At 38.8% G+C, this 18516-nt stretch overlaps 1 protein-coding gene across 1 annotated transcript in view; it reads right to left on the reverse strand.

Annotated features, from left to right (window-relative positions):
* SCFD1 (sec1 family domain containing 1) overlaps window positions 1-11831 on the reverse strand; it is a 136639-nt gene extending 124808 nt beyond the window's left edge. Inside the window, 4 exon segments of the mRNA XM_006152401.3 lie at window positions 1442-1530; window positions 4308-4378; window positions 11729-11747; window positions 11749-11831. Of these exon segments, the coding sequence (XP_006152463.1) occupies window positions 1442-1530; window positions 4308-4378; window positions 11729-11747; window positions 11749-11784 (215 nt within the window). The 5' untranslated portion in view covers window positions 11785-11831.
* Between the last annotated feature and the right edge of the window lie 6685 nt (window positions 11832-18516).

An 18516-nucleotide genomic window follows, 5' to 3' on the forward strand; every position in this document is an offset into this window, starting at 1 on the left:
GTTCAGCAGACAAAGAGCACAAAATTAATGCTCAAATAATCTAACTATAGTTCTGTTATTATATATACAATTGTGAGACAATCACTTTAAGTTTCTAAACCTTAGTTTTTTGTTGTTATTTTGTTTTTAAGATTTTTGCCATAGGTCATTACACACGCCTGTAACAGAGACAGAGAAAGTGAGAAATCAGCCCCTGGGAAGAAGGTCACGCTGCACTTATTTCTCCTCCATTCTCCTCAGGATTTTGGGCGTGTATGCACATGTACCTGGCATGTTTTTTTTTTTTTTTTTTTTTTCCCCCAAGCCACCAGATACGGAACTCAAATCATGAAGCTGGTCATGTGGGATCCAGAACCTTAACTACCATGTTACCTGCTAGCCCTCTAAACTTCAGTCTTTTCAATAGTAAAAGATTTAAACACTTACTAAGGTGCTAATGTATTCCATTTTTATTAACAAACCACCATCTCCAAAGGATGACATCTAACTAAACTTTAGTTCAGTCCAAAAGAATTAACATATTACCACAGCAAATTTGTGCTTTACATCTGACATAAAGATGAAAGGGGACTACTAGGTAGTGTGGTGATTAACAAGGCTGGATTTCACATGGCTGACTGTGTAGTTCAAGTCCTAGATCCAGCAGGCTTGAATAAAATGCTGACTGCGTGTGTGTATGCCTGAAATCCTGAAAGTAGAACTGGAGAAGGAATTGAGGCATTACACCCCCACCCCCGCCCTTCTCTGGGAAACGTGAATACCCTCTAGCAAATTATTAAAAAAAAAAAAAAATTGCCAAATACATTGGGTTATTGGAAAAGTCATGACACATTTTCTGTATCTGTGGCATGTCAGCATTTAAAACGTTTTGGATTTTGCAGGGCCAGTGGGTGATGTGGAGGTTAAGGTACTGGATCCTCATGGCCAACTGTCCCAGATTTGACAGTTTGAAATCAATCACACCAGGCACATGTGCATGCGTGCCCAAAATCCTGAGAGAAGAATGAAGGAGAAGGGACTGTGCCATGGTCATTTCCCCTCAAGAGTAATTTCTCACTTTCCCCCTCTCTCTCTTTCTGGTGAGTGCATACAGCTAACGGCAAAAACTTAAAAGATTTCAGGGTGGCCAAAGAAATTTTTTTTTTTTTTTTAATAAGAGAGATTTTTGCTCACCAGAGAGACAGAGTCAGAAAAGGAGAAACCAGGCCCCCAGGGGGATGGCCATCCTGCAAACCCTTCTCTTCTCTTCTCCTCTTGGGATTTTGGGTATGCACGTACATGCACCCAGCCTGAGTTTTAAGCTGCCAGGCCAGGACTTGAATTGTGTTTGACTATGTGGAATCCAGCAACCTAACATTATGCCATCTGTTGGTCCCTACCAAAGAAATCCTTAATAATTTATTTGAAGATACATAGCTATTAGAAACATTATAAAACTCACAGATGGAGAGTGATTCCCATGTCTCTCAGCTCCTTCACAGATAGCAGAGGAGAGATTATATCTTGGCCAAATCTATCATAAATGAGCACCTATTGAAAAAACAAGCATGTGTTTTAAAACATCATTATCAGAAAACAACCAATGTTGAAGTCAATCTTAATAAATCATGGATACTGATTCTTATTCTTGCCTCAATTTAACATTTCTCATTATGCACCAAAATATCCAACTATGAAATAATTCATTCTTAAAAGCACTACAAACTTAGCTAAAATAATTATTAAAAATTCTCATATATAATGCCCTTTTCTAGGTTAAAAAATTAGAGACCACAAACTATCTTAAGATAAAATGAAGGACTTTGAACATACAGAAACTCATATATACTCTACTTTTTCCTCCCCAGTTCATATATATCCTTTCTAAGATTAGAACTGCAAATATTAGCTACTTTCAAAACTAATACATAACAAGCTCTATGAATATAAAGAAAATTTAGTAATTTAAGAATATCAGGTTAATAAGACACTCATTTTAAAAATTAAATCTCGGGGGACTATCAGATGGTATAATGGTTTACGTTGCTGGGCTCCCATGTAGTCAATCACGATTTGAGTCTTGGACCAGGAGATTTAAAATTCATGCCAGGTACGTGTGTGAGAGTACCCTAAATCCTGAGAGGAGAATGGAGGAGAAGGGATTGTGGCGAGGCCATCCCATGGTGGTGGTGGTAGTGGGGTGGGGGAGTGATTTCTTGCTTTCTGTCTCTCCAGCAAGCTCACACACCATATAGCAAAAATCTCTCTAAAAAATTAAAATAAAATTAAGTCTCCAGCCAGCAGGTGGTGTGATGGTTAAGGTTCTGGACTCCCACAAGTCTGACTGTGATTTGAGTCCTGGACCTGGCAGCTTACTCTCTCTCTCTCTCTCTGATGAGTGATGTACCATACAGCAAATTTTAAAATAATAATAAATAAAATTAAATAGTTATTTTAAAACAGTAAGGTCTCTACAGATTACCTGATAACCTTACTCTAATAAATGCATTTCTTTGCATTTTAAAGTATTAAAACTAACACATCTGAGGCATGATTAAGAACTCCAACTGGGTCTTCTAACTCAAAAATTCATTTCTGACTTAAGGCAACGAAGAGACCTAAAACTGGTTAAGTGTTGGAGCCAGCAGGAGGCATGGTGGTTAAGGGGAAAGGACTCCCACATGGCCAACTGCAGTTTGCTTCCCAGACCTGGTGGCTTGCTTTCTTGCTTTCCCTTTTTTTCTCTCTCTCTGTCTCTCTCTGGTCAAATTAAATAAACACATACATACATACATACAGTTAGCTAAAATAATTCTCTAAATAAATTTTAAAAAGGTCTGGTGTTTTCTGCAATTATCTTAATTCTTCACAGAGTAAAAAATTACAAATGGAAAGGTAAAACATGTTACAAAAACATGTTTTTTCTTGAATGCCAAAATTTCCTTTAAAGAAACAAAAAATCTTTCTGCTCTATTTATAAGAGGTTAGAATGTTACATCTCTCAAAAATCTCCTTTAAATATCAATGTCTCTGCATTATTAATCTTGTAATATAAAAAGTGATGGGTAGTAAAGTATTTGACCCAAATCTATATCCAGATTTTTTTTTTTTTTTTTTGCTATGGGTCACATGTGCTTGCAGGAGAGAGAGAATAAGAGGGAACAAAGAAATGTGGTATTATCTGTTGAAGACATTTTATAGTTTTATCAACTGGATTAGAGAGAAATGTTCACATGTTGAAATATTCACTTTGTAAGCTAAGTAATGTGATCAAATATATAAAAGAAAATGAAATTTAAAAATGTAAATAAAAAATAAAGAAAAAGAGAGAAAGTGAGAAATCACCTCCCAGAGGGTATGGCCATGCCACAATTCCAATTCTTTCTCCTCTCAGGATTTTGGGCATGCATGCACAGGGGCCTGAGGTGTTTTCAAGGCACGAGGTCCAGGACTTGAACCATTCAGCCACGTAAAATCTAGTACATTAACCACTACGCCACTGCTAGCTCCCGTCCCCCTGGAAATTCTTGAGCTATTTAATTCAAAAACAGAATATAGAAACAAAAAAGCTAGTGTAGTTTATGCAAAGGGCAAAAATAAGCCCACAAAGAAACAGGAATGTGGGGGAAAACTAGGGGACACTCTGGGGTTTATGACTTCAATATAAATGACTTTAACTACCTTTAGGGTTAAACCAAATGATTTCTAAGGACTCATGAGAATTTCCGAAATACCTTAAATTCTAACTAGGTTGATTTGTTAATTCTTAGCAAAGAGAGCAGTATAAAGTGATAGTAAAATAGTAAGTTTAGATCTAATCAACTGTTTCATAATCCATCATCAAATTTTAAAATGAAGGGTCCTCAAAAATAGGAATTCTTGAAGGCACTCTAATATTTCTCTAATAAGAAAACACATACTGATTGCTTTCTGGGACAATTAAGTTTTACATCTCATAAATTAACAACCTGGTACTGTGGTTTAACAGAGCCCTCTCTCAAGAATTGGTTAAAATGGACTAGTTCCTTTGAATCTGACTAACTGAGCATGTTTACAAGACCCCAAATCTGGACTTGGAAAGTTAAGGAAAAAAACATTAACCAAGATAAGTTCTATAAATGACAGCTTGCCAGAGCCATCAGCCATGTTCCCTAGATGAGTATTACTAAAAACATTTACAACAAAGCTTCATATTAAGATGCCATTTTAAATAAATTATTTATATTTATAACTAAAATGTGTTACTAGTATTAACAAGAAATTTCCTCCAATTACTATTAATAAGGACCAAGAAAAAGGAAACAGTTCACACTGAGATAAACTCTTACCTTCCATACTGGTTCGCCAGTGCTGTTTTTAACATGAGGTACGTTGAAATTCAACATACGCTTCAAAGCCACTGAAAAGAAAATTAGTTTTATCAAATGCCGCCATTGTTTTTTAGTATTTTAGTTTTTCTCCACATTTACTACCTCAAAACAGAACACACAGATCAACTCTAGTAAAACTGAGTTATCAAATGACTGGATGTGTGCATCGAGGAGTCAGACCTTGTAAGACAATTCCATGAACAGCTAATTGGTATTTATTTCAGAGATTCTGTACATCAGAATAGGTATCTGTCTCACAATGGAATCATGAAAATTGTTCAGAAGGAAGCTGTTTCAATTTCTCCTGACAATCCCACCCTATATTACATTTCATATAGATGCAAAAAGAAACTTCTTCAATCACAACTAGCAATGGCCTTGCTGCCATCTTGTCTGGTTGAAAGCACAGATTAAGATTCATCTTTTTATAACAAAAATTATACATGCTATATTCAATGTCATATAGGTCATACAGAAAACCTTCAAACAGCAGGTCTTGTTTTTAGTTACCCGTTACATTTGACAACGAATTTATCCTATCAGATTCACTGAAAAGTTATATTGCTTAAAACTCTATAGCAGCAGTCCTCAACCCGTGCCAGGCACCAGCCTCAAGGAAAAGAATCCCTTCATGGACGGGAGTGGGGAGAATTGGTCTTGGAATAACTGAAGCACACCACATCCAATGTGCTCCTCATTTCTACAACACTACAATATACAATGAAGCAATCACATGAAAATGGGTTCCTGTTTCCATAAGATTTAAACACTGCCAGTGATCTGAAGGAGGCAGAACCTGGGGCACTGTGAGCAATGTGGAACAGCTGCAAAGACAGATGAAGTCTCTGTGGCTTGCAGCCCCCCTTTCAGAGGTGTGGGCTCACCAAGCTAGTCTGCAGCCCAGGGGTTAGGGCTGACCCATATGGGTTCCAGGTTTGAGTCTGAAGAGCTCAATGTACATGAACATGTGCAATGAAGAGGGTTGGCTGAAGCTGGGGGTGGATTGAGGTGTCAAGACCCTGTTAGAGATCCTCTCTCTCTGGCTCACCGAAGAAATAAACTTACTTTAAATTCTACATTCTTTGGAAAAACTGAGATTTCCCAGTAGATATAGTAGATGGCTGGTAACTCTGGCTAAGAAAATATACAGTTTTTAAGAATTACAGCAGTTTTGTACTATATTTTATAGTATGTTGTGGTTTCTATTGCTCATATGCTCATATGTTAAAGATTCAGAAATATTTTATGAGAAAGTTGAAAATTTCTTAATATATTTCTATATATTAAAAAAATGGGATGGCTGGGACCAGCAGATAACACAATGGTTACATTGCTGGACTCCCAAGTAGTCGACTGCAGTTCAAGTTCCAGTTTCAAACGTGGCGGCTTAAACTCACACTGGGCATGTGTGCATATGTGCCCCAGATCCCAAAAAGAGAACGGAGGAGAAGGGGATTACGGCGTGGCAATGCTCTGTGTGGGATGATTTCTCGCTTTGTCTCTGTCTCTCTGGTGAGCACACACACTCTATAGCAACAATCTCTTTAAAAGAGGGGGAGGATGGCCAAATACTCAAGCGTGTTATAATTAGATAATTTAATTTTTAAAAGGATTGGCTACCTTAAAATGTACTTGATTTCTAAAAGCATTTGAATTGGAATTTATAATAACCCACACTCTAAACTCATACTGGAGAACACACTCTGAACTCATACTGGAGAACTGTATGAGGGGATTCCCAAAAGTCAGAGGAATTAAGGAGTTCTACTGCAAAAATGTTAGAAATCCATAGGTTTTTTTTTTTTTATATTATGCATTTTCTATGAACTTTCTGAAGACCCTTGTATAATACTAAAACTACCTGAGTACCAACTTACAGCATATTCATTCACTCACTAGAAAAACTTCCATTAAATGCTTGTTTATTGAGATAAACAGATATTGCTTATAGGCACTGAGGCACTTTGACATCTTTATCACTGAAGAGATAGCACTTTGGTGCAAATTTGTGTATGTGTGTATGTATATACCAACATAATTTTTTTGGTAAAATGTTAGTACCTAATGTCTAGTCAATAATACACATTACCAGTAATTTACACCTACTTCAGAGGCTCATAAGCATTATGGTATTATATAGAAGTATTCATTAAAAAAAACAAACAAACAAACTTTAGTGCTTAAAACGGAAATAACACAGGAGGCACATAGGGTATTCCAGGATTAACTCTCACTGTGGTTTAGCAGAGCTCTTCCACTCGCCCACAGACAATAAAGACACCACCCTGGCACTCACGATTTCAGAGAGAAAAACATTGATTTTAGCACTGTTGTTCACAACCTTGACACCTAACTTTCAAAAACTGCAGCCTGGCTGCCAGGTGAGTCTCAAGTGTTTAGTATTCTCCTTTTAGGCCGTAGCTAACTGAAAGAGGCCAGTAAAAACAGATGATCCCATTTTTGCATTCTTAGTCTAATCCAAGAGAATTTCTCCCAACTTTAAGGCTTGACTAGCCTGTTAAAAAGTATCTTGAAGGGGTGGAGACTGTCACAGTTTTAAAACATGACATTCTGAATTCGACTGAGATGGGAGGGTTGACAACCAGAAACTTCCTTACGTACACTGGGCTAACAGGTATTGAAGTACCGAGGTGCTCATGATCTGGGGATGGCTGAGGATGGACTGTGGCAAAAGGATCATATTGGGGTGCTGTGCTCTTGCTCTTTGTCTCTTTTGCTTGCTCATGGAAGGAATAAACTTCAAAAAAAAAAAAAAAAGAGTATACTGATGCAGATTTTTAAATGAAGACCACGTCCATAGGACCAGCAGTTAGCATAAAGGCTATGTCGCTGAACTCCTATGTAGCCGACAGCGGTTTGAGTCCTGGACCCCGTGGCTTAAACTCACACCGGGCATGTGTGCCCAAGATCCCTGGAGGAGAAGGGATTGCGGCATGGCTATCCCCCCTGGGGGGGGATTTCTCACTTTCTATCTCTCTGTCCATCTCTGTCTTTCTGGCGAGTGCATGCACCCTATAACAAAAACCTCTCCAAACAATAACAACAAAACAATGAAGACCATGTCCTGTGTTCAAAGAGTATATTAAAAATGTACTTTCCTTGCATCAGTGTTTCACTCCCTTCCCAAGGCTTAAATTATTGCTTTGAAATGAAATGATAAACTAGGTTTTCTTTTTAAATTGGCTCTAAATATACTATGCACATGCCTAATGGAGCTTTACTTTCACTTGGAACATTTTCTTCATTCATGCACCAAACAAGTACTTTCATCTATATTTACTATTTTTTACTATATTTACACTCAACAAAAGTTTAGTGAATGTTTATCATGTGCCTGCCACTGATCTAGCTTTTGAAGATATATCACTGAACAAAAATAGACAGAATAAAAATGACCCGTCCACAGGTATCTTTCACTCTAGCTGAGGAGAAAAAAGCAAAATAAGTAAACTATATGGTATGTGAGATATGACAAATAATGTGAAAAAATAAAATAGGGAAGAGGAAGTTAAGATGTAATTAAATTATTTAGGGAAAAGAGAGGATGAGCTGGGGTGTAGTTTTTAAAAAAATATTTAATCTTATTTGTTATTATTATTTATTTTTTAATTTAACCAGAGAGAGCGAGAGAAAGGGAAAGTGAGAAAGCAAGCCACCAGATCTGGGGCTGCAACTGCGGTCAGTTGGCCATGTTTAAGTCCAGCACCATAACCACCATGCTACCTGCTAAACCCAACCAAGTTGTGGGTGTAATTTTAAAGTGATCAAGCCACGGCTTCCTGAGAAGGTAACATTTGAGTGAAGAACTAAAGGAGAGGAGGAAACGAGTCATACAGATATCTCTGATATCTTGATAGTCTTGGTAGACATTAGGAAATGTTTATCTGTCTTTTTTTTTTGGGAGAGGTTTTTGCTATAGGGTGTGTGTGCTCGCCAGAAAAGTCGACAGAGACAGACAGAGAGACGGAAAGAGAGAAATCACCCCCCAGGGGGGGATGGCCATGCCGCAATCCCTTCTCCTCCGTTCTCCTCTTGGGATCTTGGGCATGCATGCACAGGCGCCCAGTGTGAGTTTAAGCCACGGGGTCCAGGACTCGAAAGGCGGTCGACTACATGGGAGTCCAGCGACATAGCCATTACACTAACTGCTAGTCCCAGGAAATGTTTATTTCTGCTGCTATAAGTCATATAAAGAAATTTAACTTTCTCTAAAATAAGACAGACTCTGAGCCAGTCTACAGTAGGGTGCTTAGATCCTTGGAGATGCAGTCCCACATGGCCAACTGTGGTCTAAATCAGGCCCTAGTGACTTGAGAAATGCTCCTGGAGTAGCACTTCTGCAGAGGCATTCTGCAGAATGCCTGACAGGATGCAGAAACTGAGGAAATGAGAGTGAAGCATGTCCATGCCCCATTAGGAGATGTTTTTCTTTCTTTCTTTCTTAAAGAGCTATTTTATTTAACTGTATTTATTTATTTTAATTTGACCAGAGAGAGACAGAGACAGAGACCACAAGTCACCAGATCCAGGACTTGAGCCACGGTCAGCCATATGGGAGTCCGGTGCCTTTAACCACCAAGAACCTGCCAGCTCCGGTGCTTGCTCTTTCTCTCTCTCTCTCTCTCTCATGAATGCACACATCTCCTGGCAATGAAAAAGACAACTCAAATAGAAACCAATTTGAAAATAACTGATCTAGCACACCTTATCTAGTAATAAAGTGAAATCTTGCTGCAGTATTTTTATGCAAAATAAAACTATATTAGATTTTAATTTTCTACAAATTTCTGCATGTAAGTATTTAATATTATATGCAAATGCAAATAGTAACTCTTTTTAAAATTTGCTATAAGGTAAGTATGCTCACAAGAGAGGGAGGGAGGATGGGAACCAGCAGTTAGCGTAATGGCTATGTCGCTGGATTCCCACGTAATCGACCGCGGTTCACATCCCGGACCCGGTGGCTTAAAACTCACGCCGGGCGCATGTGTGTGCGTGCCCAAGATCCCAAGAGGAGAATGGAGGAGAAGGAACTGCGGCGTGACCATCCCTCCCCCTGGGGGGGGGGCGATTTCTCACTTTCTGTCTCTATGTCTCTCTCTGTCTGTCTGGGGAGCGCACGCGCCCTATAGCGAAAACCTCTCCAAAAAAAAAAGGTATCCAGCCGCTTCACCTTTATGCCACCTGGCTGGCCCACAAATTTAATTTTTCAAAAAGCTCTCTTGTGTTGGTATTGAGTTTTATTGATATAAAGGCGAAAACATTCCCTATTGAAGCAGGCCAGCTTAAAAAGTTTATCAGGACTGCAGTCATTTTTAAATTAAGAAAAAGTCTCTAACAAGAATAATCTGACCAAGTAGCAAGCCACAGGAAGATGTGATGGAGGAAGGATCAAATGAGAAACCAGGAACAGGTATTTGAAGGAATCAAGATAGATACTCAGAAGATGAGGAATGGTCAGATGAGAAACCAGGAACAGGTATTTGAAAGAATAGGATAATCACTCAGGAGAAGGTGATCGACTCTGATTGTAATAAGGAATGCTTTGCACGTGCTTGCATCTTGCACCGAGAACATGTTGAGGTTTTAGAGACAATTTGATGGTGCTTGTTCGCTGTCTCTCTCTAACCAGTTATAGAAATAAACTTCCTTTTTCTCCAGCCTCTGCCTCTTGTTTCATTGACCATGAGAAGAAACAGACAGACTTAGCTGGCTAACACCATGGAGAATGGTCACCTCATAATCCCTTCTCTTCTATCTCTCCCTCCTTTTGGGATTTTGGGCACACACACACACACGCACTCAGTGTGTTTCTCAAGCTACCAGATCTGGGACTTGAACCATGTGGTTGGCTATGGAGGATCTGGCTGCCTCGAGCACTAGCTATGGAACTGGCCAGACATGCTACTTTTTAAAATACCTATTAATGACCTAATTCATTTAGCTTCAGCAAGCTCTGAGAACCACAGTGCTAAGACTATGAGGACTTCTACTTGCTTATACAGATCAAATGAATGAGATAGTCCCCAAACCTTACGTGAATTTTGAACATTTAACTTATTTCTTAATCTGACAGATTATACTAAATTCTCTTTTGGGAAAAGCAGAACACAATTCAATATACTTTGTGTGCCACTACTAAATTGAAGTCATTTTTTCTTTAAATGCCAATGGAGGGACTCAAGCACAGTCCAAATCTCTATTGTAGGTGATTTTTTAAAAAAAGAATTATTTTATTTTAACTTTATTACTATCATCATTGTTGTTTTCCAATTTGATCAGAGACAGACAGTGAGAGAGAGAGAGGAAGTGAGAAAGCAAGTCACCAGGTCCAAGACTTGAACCGTGGTCGGCCATGTGGGAGTCCAGCACCCTTAGCCACCATGCCACTTGCCAGCCCCCTGTAGGTGATATTAATTGTAACTAATTCTTCTCCTATTTAAATTTACATGCAAAAGGGCATCATTTCAGGAGACACAATTTCCAAATATACACATTCTCCATTGCCTACTAATGTAAGAGCCTCAGAATAGCTTGTCAATTTTCAAGACAATTAGCTACCAGGTACAAACCATTACTTTATAACTAACAGGTATGAACCCAGTTGTCATCAGAGTTTACAAATAAGCCCAAACTGAAAGTATCTAACATGGGGGAAAAAAAAAAAAAAACCTTCAAAAGTCAAAGAGATATGTGCCTTTAGCACATTTTGCTACATAAATGAAAACTATATAAAAATGCTCTACAGAAGATGAAATAATACTGTATACTGTCTACGACTACTAATCTATCAAACAAAACGAAAAGTTACTAATTTGTATCGCCATTCTTCCATCCCTTCAAGCAAGCTGAAGGAAATCTTTATCACTAGGCATTTTATTCCTGGTGCTAAGGGGAGAAATTGTACAAAGCAAGCCTGGAGGCACAAATTGTAAAAAGCGAGGCGGGGGGGGGGGGGGGGGGGAATCTGAATTTTGTACTTGCAGTGGCAGTGAATGAAGTTCTTTTAATAGGAAAAACTGAAACACACAAGGAAACAAAAGCAGAGATCTCGTAGGGCAACACAGGAAAGAACAGCGGCCGCCAGACCGTGTGACGACCTTCTGAGGCCCAGTAGGCGTAGACACCCGTCCGCCCGTGAAGCCCCTTCTGCCACACAGGTGAAGGGCCGGGCACTCAAGCTAAAGGCGTCGCTACCTAAGCACTTAAGAGGGAGGGGCTCTTGATGCTCGAGGGACTGGATTAAACCCGGGAAGGTTTCTAAGCGGCACGCTCCACGACCAAGTGAGGGCGACAAGCAGAGGAAGATGTCGCCCACGTAGGCACGAAGCTGTAGGGAGAAGAAAATAAATTGATACCTGTCTGCCTCTCTCGCGGGGGCGGCGGCCACGGCGGCCATCTTTGTTCCCACCATTCACTGCCCGGCTGGCAAACGGAGCCCGGCGATGACGTGGCCAACGCTGCCTGCCCCGCTAGCGTCCCGGAAGTAAAACCCGGAGGGGCGGGGCCGAAGTAAGCGTCTAGTAGTCCAACTCCGCCTTCCGCAGGAGTACCGTCCCATTTCCTCCGCGTGGAATTAATACTTTAACTGCTAGTAGTGTTTGAGTTTTCACCTGCGGATTAGCAGGAATTTTTATCCTAGCTAATCAAGGTGTTCCTCTCAAGTGCTAGTTACTTTAAATTGAATTTTTGGATAAGAGTGCAGTGTAGTGGTAAGTACTTAAACACTGCACCTGTTAGCTTGGTGGATTGCAGAGCATTTAAACTGGTAATACTGGGGGAAAGGTCGCAGGAGTAAATTACCTGAATGTTTAACTCCTGAACAAAGAAGGCACTTAAATGGCAACTGTTTCCCGGTGAAGCAAGTCTTCTTTCTGCTCCCTTGTCCGGAAAACAGGTCTGAAGTGCTGCTTTAATCTGGCAGATTTTCGATCTCATCTTTTAGGCAAAATGGCCGTTTTGTTTTTTGGAGAGGTTTTTGCTATAGGGCATGTGAGTTTGCCACCCTACAATCCCTTCTCCATTCTCCTCTCGGGATCTTGGGCACGCACTCACACGCACCCGGTGTGTTTAAACTACAGGGTCCAGGACTGGAACTGTGGTCTACTACATGGGAGTCGGCCGACATAGCCATTCCGCCAACCGCTGGTCCCCAGAATGGCTGAATTTAAGATGCCATTTTCTTGTATTTACCCAGGAGCTGAGTGGGTCAATACAAAAGGGCAAATTAGCGTATTTCCTCCTTCCTTAATTACAAAATAATCTGTCCATGATATTGTGTATGGCATCTTCAACTGGCGTGAAGTATATTCATGTTGAGTAAATCCACTTTACAAGTAGTAATGACGTATAGTGATTGACTTTAAAATTAAAAAAAAAATGCAAACACAAAACATTAGGGGAGCCAGATGGTAGTGCTGGTGCTTTAATATACACTTGAAGGCTTGTGATCACAAAGTATATCCAACACTGATGATTTCTAATTTAATCTATGGATTTTATTGGGTGTCAAAAATGGATACACATGACATCTCATTTCCCATGTTCAATAGAATTGACTGATACATTGCATTCGCTGTTGAATGTTTATTCTGAAACTGCACCAAGTTCTAAAATGAAATCGTTCCAAAACTTAACTTTCAAAATAATACAAATATAATGAATTAAATTATCCTAACAGGTATATGACAAGATTGTTCTGTAATAAAACACTAGCTTCTGTTTAACAAAAGCTGTATTTTTTTTTTTACATTTAAAATGTTATCCTAAATACCACTAGAAAATGTCCTAGCATTGTGCTTATTAAGAATTTTATCATCCTGGGAACCAGCAGTTAGCGTAATGGCTATGTCGTTGGACTCCCACATAGTCGACCGTGGTTCGCGTCCTGGACCCGGTGGCTTAAAACTCATGCCGGGTGCGTGTGAGTGCGTGCTCAAGATCCCCAGAGGAGAATGGAGAAGGGATTGCGGTGTGGCCATCCCCTCTGGGGGGCGATTTCTCGCTTTCTGTCTCTCTGTCTCTGTCTTTCTGGCGAGTGTACGCGCCCACGCACCCTATAGCAAAAACCTCTCCAAAAAAGAATTTTATCATCTATTTCTATAGCTACTTGGCATATTAAGAAATTAACTGGGGGGGCCAGCAGTTAGCATAATGGCTATGTCGCTGGACTCCCATGTAGTCGACTGCGGTTCGCATCCTGAACCTGGTGGCTTAAAACTCATGCCGGGAGCATGTGCATGCGTGCCCAAGATCCCGAAAGGAGAACAGAGGAGAAGGGATTGCGGCGTGGCTATCCGCTTTCTATCGCAGTCTCTCTCTGGCGAGCTCACGCGCTCTATAGCAAAAACCTCCTAAAAATATATATATTAACTGGAATATTTACTGGTGTTTCTTCAGTGTTGGAAGTAGTTATATTAAAAGACTCTTCAATCATCCTGTGTTCTGATTCAACAGAATGAGTTCTTGGTCCATGGAAAATTATTGTATAGCTTCCATGGAATATACATTATACAGGTTTTCCCACCTTTCTGTATCTGATAGTCCAATCTTGTTCAATTGGGTACTTCCACTTTCAAGTGCAAATCTATCATCCAAACATACCAGCTCCATCAGACGCCTTCCCAAGAAGGGAAATCATTTTTAATATAAAACACTAAAAAAATTTCAAAAGTTTTTGCCATAGGGCACAAGAGCTCACTAAAGAGAGAAGAGGGAAAGTGAGAAATCACCCCAGAGGTGGCCATGCTACAATCTCTTCTGGGATTCTGGGTGAGTGCCCAGGAGAGTCTAGCCTGTTTAGAGTCCAGCCTGTTTCTTTTATCCATTTTTTAGGTTTTTGCCACAGAGCTCATGAGCTTGCTGGAGAGAGGGAAAATGTTAATTCACCACCTCCCTCCTGGGGGATGGCCACACTAGAATCCCTTCTCCATTCTCTCTGAATTCTGGGCACACATGCACACAGGACCCCGTGATTTTCAAGCTGCCAGGTCTGGGGCTCAAACCCCACTTGGCTATGTTGGAGTCTAGCGCTTTACCACTGCTGCCACCTGCTGGCCTAGACCATTTAAACATTTGTGTATAGCATATACAGTTTTATAAAAACTCCTGAACAAAGAGTGCATAAGTGTGGGCAATAAATTTATAGAAAAATATACACCACTTGGCCAGCTCAGTGGTGTGGCAGTTGAGTCCTATGCATAGAAAACAGGACCCCCATATGACCCACCACAGTTTGAATCTCCTTCCTAGTGGCTTCAAACACATGCCAAATGAGTGCGCGTGTGCATGTCCGTGCGTGCGCACAATCATATGTGCACATCCATGTGCTCATGCCCAGCCAGGTTGGAGAAATGGAGGAAGATCATGGCATGACCATGTCCCACTAGATATAGTCTCTGTCACAGGAGAACGTATATGCCCTCTGGCAATAAAAAAAAAAAAGTGAAAAATATACTCCAAAGAACAGTAGACGACAGACCATGTAAGACCAAGTCTAAGGTTATTTGCTTTGTATTATAATCAGAAGGAAGAAAAATAATCTATGGCTTCAGAAAGTTAACGTAATTTATTTTAGATATCTGACTGTATCCAGATTTTTGGCTTAAATAACTTGTCAAATTACATTAGGAGATAGTTTTAATACGAAACACCTCAAAGAATCTCATTTCTAGAGGTTCCTAGGTAGGTGCCAGCCTACAATTGTTGATAGGGTCTCTGAAGTGTGAAGAGGAATTTGCTCTCAATTTTATCAAAATTCTAACCTGTCAAATCACAAATGACTTTAAAGCACGTCCCATCTAGTGGCATAAATAAATTTATTTAGAAAGCTTCATTATAAATGCTATGTTTTTTGGTTGTATTGCTGTCTTTAAAATGGGGGGAAAAGGAGGTGAACATATAAATCACCACTTAGCCTAACTGGCATATAGTAGATGTTGCAATGTTTGGAGACTGGAAAGAGTCAAAACTACAACTTAAAAACTGGGTCTCTTCAAGGCAATCCAAATGTTCCTTTAACTACAGGTAACATACACTGAAGTAATTAATTCTTCATTAAATGTGTGTGTTTTGTTTATTTATTTATTTAGGTTTTTGCCATAGGGCACATGTGCTCACCAGAAAGAGAGACAGCGAGACAGGAAAGTAAGAAATGATCCTCTGAGGGGATGGCCATGCTGCAATTCCTTCTTCTCCATTCTCCTCTTGGGATTTTGGGCACGGATGCATACTGTGTTTTTCAAGCTACACAATCCAGGACCCAAGCCGCAGATGGCTATGTGGAAGTCCACCATCTTAACCTCGCCACTTGCTGGCCCCATTCTTACGTTTTGTATAGCATTACTTGAAGCATAAAAGTCTGTATTATATTACTTTAAGCATAAAAATTAGTTGAATAGCTTACTGTAAATGTAACAACAAAGTTGGTGATAAAAATATATAAAATAATTACATATTTATAATTAGAATCTTGATCTATGAGAGATTGCCAGAGACAAAGTCACTGAGGAAAAACCTTCCAACTATATTCCTCTTTGCTTAGTATTTAGCATTGTGTACAAAAGTTCCAGCAGTTTCCATATATTTAAGGGGGAAAATTCTAAATGCATAAAATAGAAGCCAGAGTAAATTCTCATGCTGGTAATCAAATGAAGAACTTTAAAAACTGAGCCCATACAAAAAACCCCACAATTCTACATAATACAGAAACTACATATTACCAAATGTTGGGTGGCCGGAAAAGTCATGATGAAACATAGAATGTGTTATAACTTTTCTTATAACTCAATTTATAATCACAATATAGTTTCTGATGAACTATTTTAGAGAATCTTTCCCTTAAATACTAAAACAGTAAAATGACTAACAATAGTCGACTTGTATAAAAAAAAGGCCTTACTATAATGTTCTGATACTACAAACCATTAAAAAAAAAAACTCTTTAAAAACAATGAACACAAAACTAATCAAAATCAGTAACTGTAGGCTCATTATAGTTCAATTTATAGTTTTCCTCAGTATTGCAAGCAAGAAAACAGAAGCTTAAAATATATGGCATTTAGACAACTGACATATTTAAGAAATATATACATACAATTACAAAGGTTTATAGCATAATTCCTTTAAAAAATTCAATACCAGTAAGAGTTGTGCACTTGCTATAAAATGAATTGAAAAAGAACAATTACAACCATTTAACATAATAATACTGCAGAAAATAAATAACCTACAAATTTTTCTGATATACCTTTACTATACAGAATAATACTAAAAAAAACCAAAATCACACTAATGGAACATCCTTCAAATCAGAAAACATTTTGCAACATGAATATTTATACTTAATCTTGAAAAATGAATATCCTAACTTATTATTTACACAACTTTACCACTAAGGCATGTTCACATAAAATAAGTGAAATCAGAAATTGAAATACTGTTTTTAATTGTAGCTTACACAAGCACACTGCCTTCCCTCCATTCACCCTCAACCCCATCCCAACAAAGTGTGAAAGTATAATATCAGCTTTAATTACTACTCTAAAGGGAATTAAAACTACAAACCAGAAAAATTGCTTTAATTAAGTTTTTGTTTTTTCTTTAATGAAGAGTTTTAGTTTTAAAGTTTTATAAAAACTAGATGGGTTAAAAAACACAGTATCTGAGACCAGCAGATGACGTAATGGTTACATTACTGGATTCACAGTCAACCACCATTTGAGTCCCGGACCAGAGACTTCAAACTCACGCTGGGTGCATGTGCATGCATGTCCAAGATCCTGAGAAGAGTGGAGGAGAAGGGATTGTGGTGTGATTATCCTCACGGGGTGAGAGGAGGGGTGTGTGTGATTTCTCACTTTCTCTCTCTCTCTCTGGCAAGCACAAAAGCCCTGTAGCAAAAATCTCTCTCTTAAAAAAAAAAAAAAATCCAATTTATCAACACACTTGTAGTAAAAACTGTATGGTGGGAACCAGCAGTTAGCATAATGGCTATGTCGCTGGACTCCCACGTAGTCGACCGCGGTTCGCGTCCCAGACCCGGTGGCTTAAAACCCAGGCTGGGCGCGTGTGAGTGCGTGCCCAAGATCCTGAGAGGAGAATGGAGGAGAAGGGATTGTGGTGTGGCCATCCCCTCTGGGGGGTGATTTCTCGCTTTCTGTCTGTTTCTCTGTCTCTCTCTGTCTGTCTGGTGAGCGCACGCGCTCTATAGTAAAAAGAAAAACAAAAAAACAAACAAAAAAAACTGTATGGTGAATTTGAGGCTTCTATTAAATAATCACACTCTTTTTTAAAAACTCAATGGAATTCAATACAAGACCAGGGAATGCCATCATTTAAGGTCCTTAAATAATTCAAGTTAAACTTTAATTTACTAGGTTGGTTAGTAAGTATAACTTGAAAAATATATGAGGTAACAAAGAATTATGCTAAGATTTTGTTTTAGTTTTCCTTTGGTAATAAGAGATGTATTACCAATATCAAACCAATCCTGTTCTTTTCTTTAAAAATCATCAATAACTTAAAAGATGTTTATTGAGTAGTATGAGACAAGAAAAATGTGGTTAACACATTTTACCTCCCACAATGATTTACCTATCATAATGATTTACTTTAACAAAAACCAGATTTTTGTCTCATTTATATTTAATAATGGATTAGGACTATTACAGTTTCCCCTTTTTTTTCTTTTGCAGGAATATTAGCATGGATACATGACAACTGACCTATGTATCTTCAAATTGTTATTACATGATTTCTTATTATTGTTAGGTATTCTTTGACTTCTGTTGATAGTTGCATTACTAAAGTTAAAAGAATAAAGACAACATAAGAGTTTATATATAAGGATACACAGAACACAGTATTTATCTCTGCCTAGTGAGTATAAGTGGATATTTCCTTTTTGCTTTATTTACATTGCTTATATAATAACATATCATTCAAGAGCAAAGAAGGTAACTATATAATGCTATAATGTCAGCTTTCCTATCATATAACCACCTTGAAAATAAATGTCAGTCAAACCTACCATGGCTATCTACAGAGATCAGATACCTAGAATGATTATGGATCAGACATAAGGAATACCACACAGAAGATAATGGGAGAGAAAACAAACTGGTGATTAAACCGAAGGCTTTAAAGG

The sequence above is a fragment of the Tupaia chinensis genome, unplaced genomic scaffold (genome assembly GCF_000334495.1).
Source record: "Tupaia chinensis unplaced genomic scaffold, TupChi_1.0 Scaffold000350_1, whole genome shotgun sequence".
Lineage (NCBI taxonomy): Eukaryota > Metazoa > Chordata > Mammalia > Scandentia > Tupaiidae > Tupaia > Tupaia belangeri.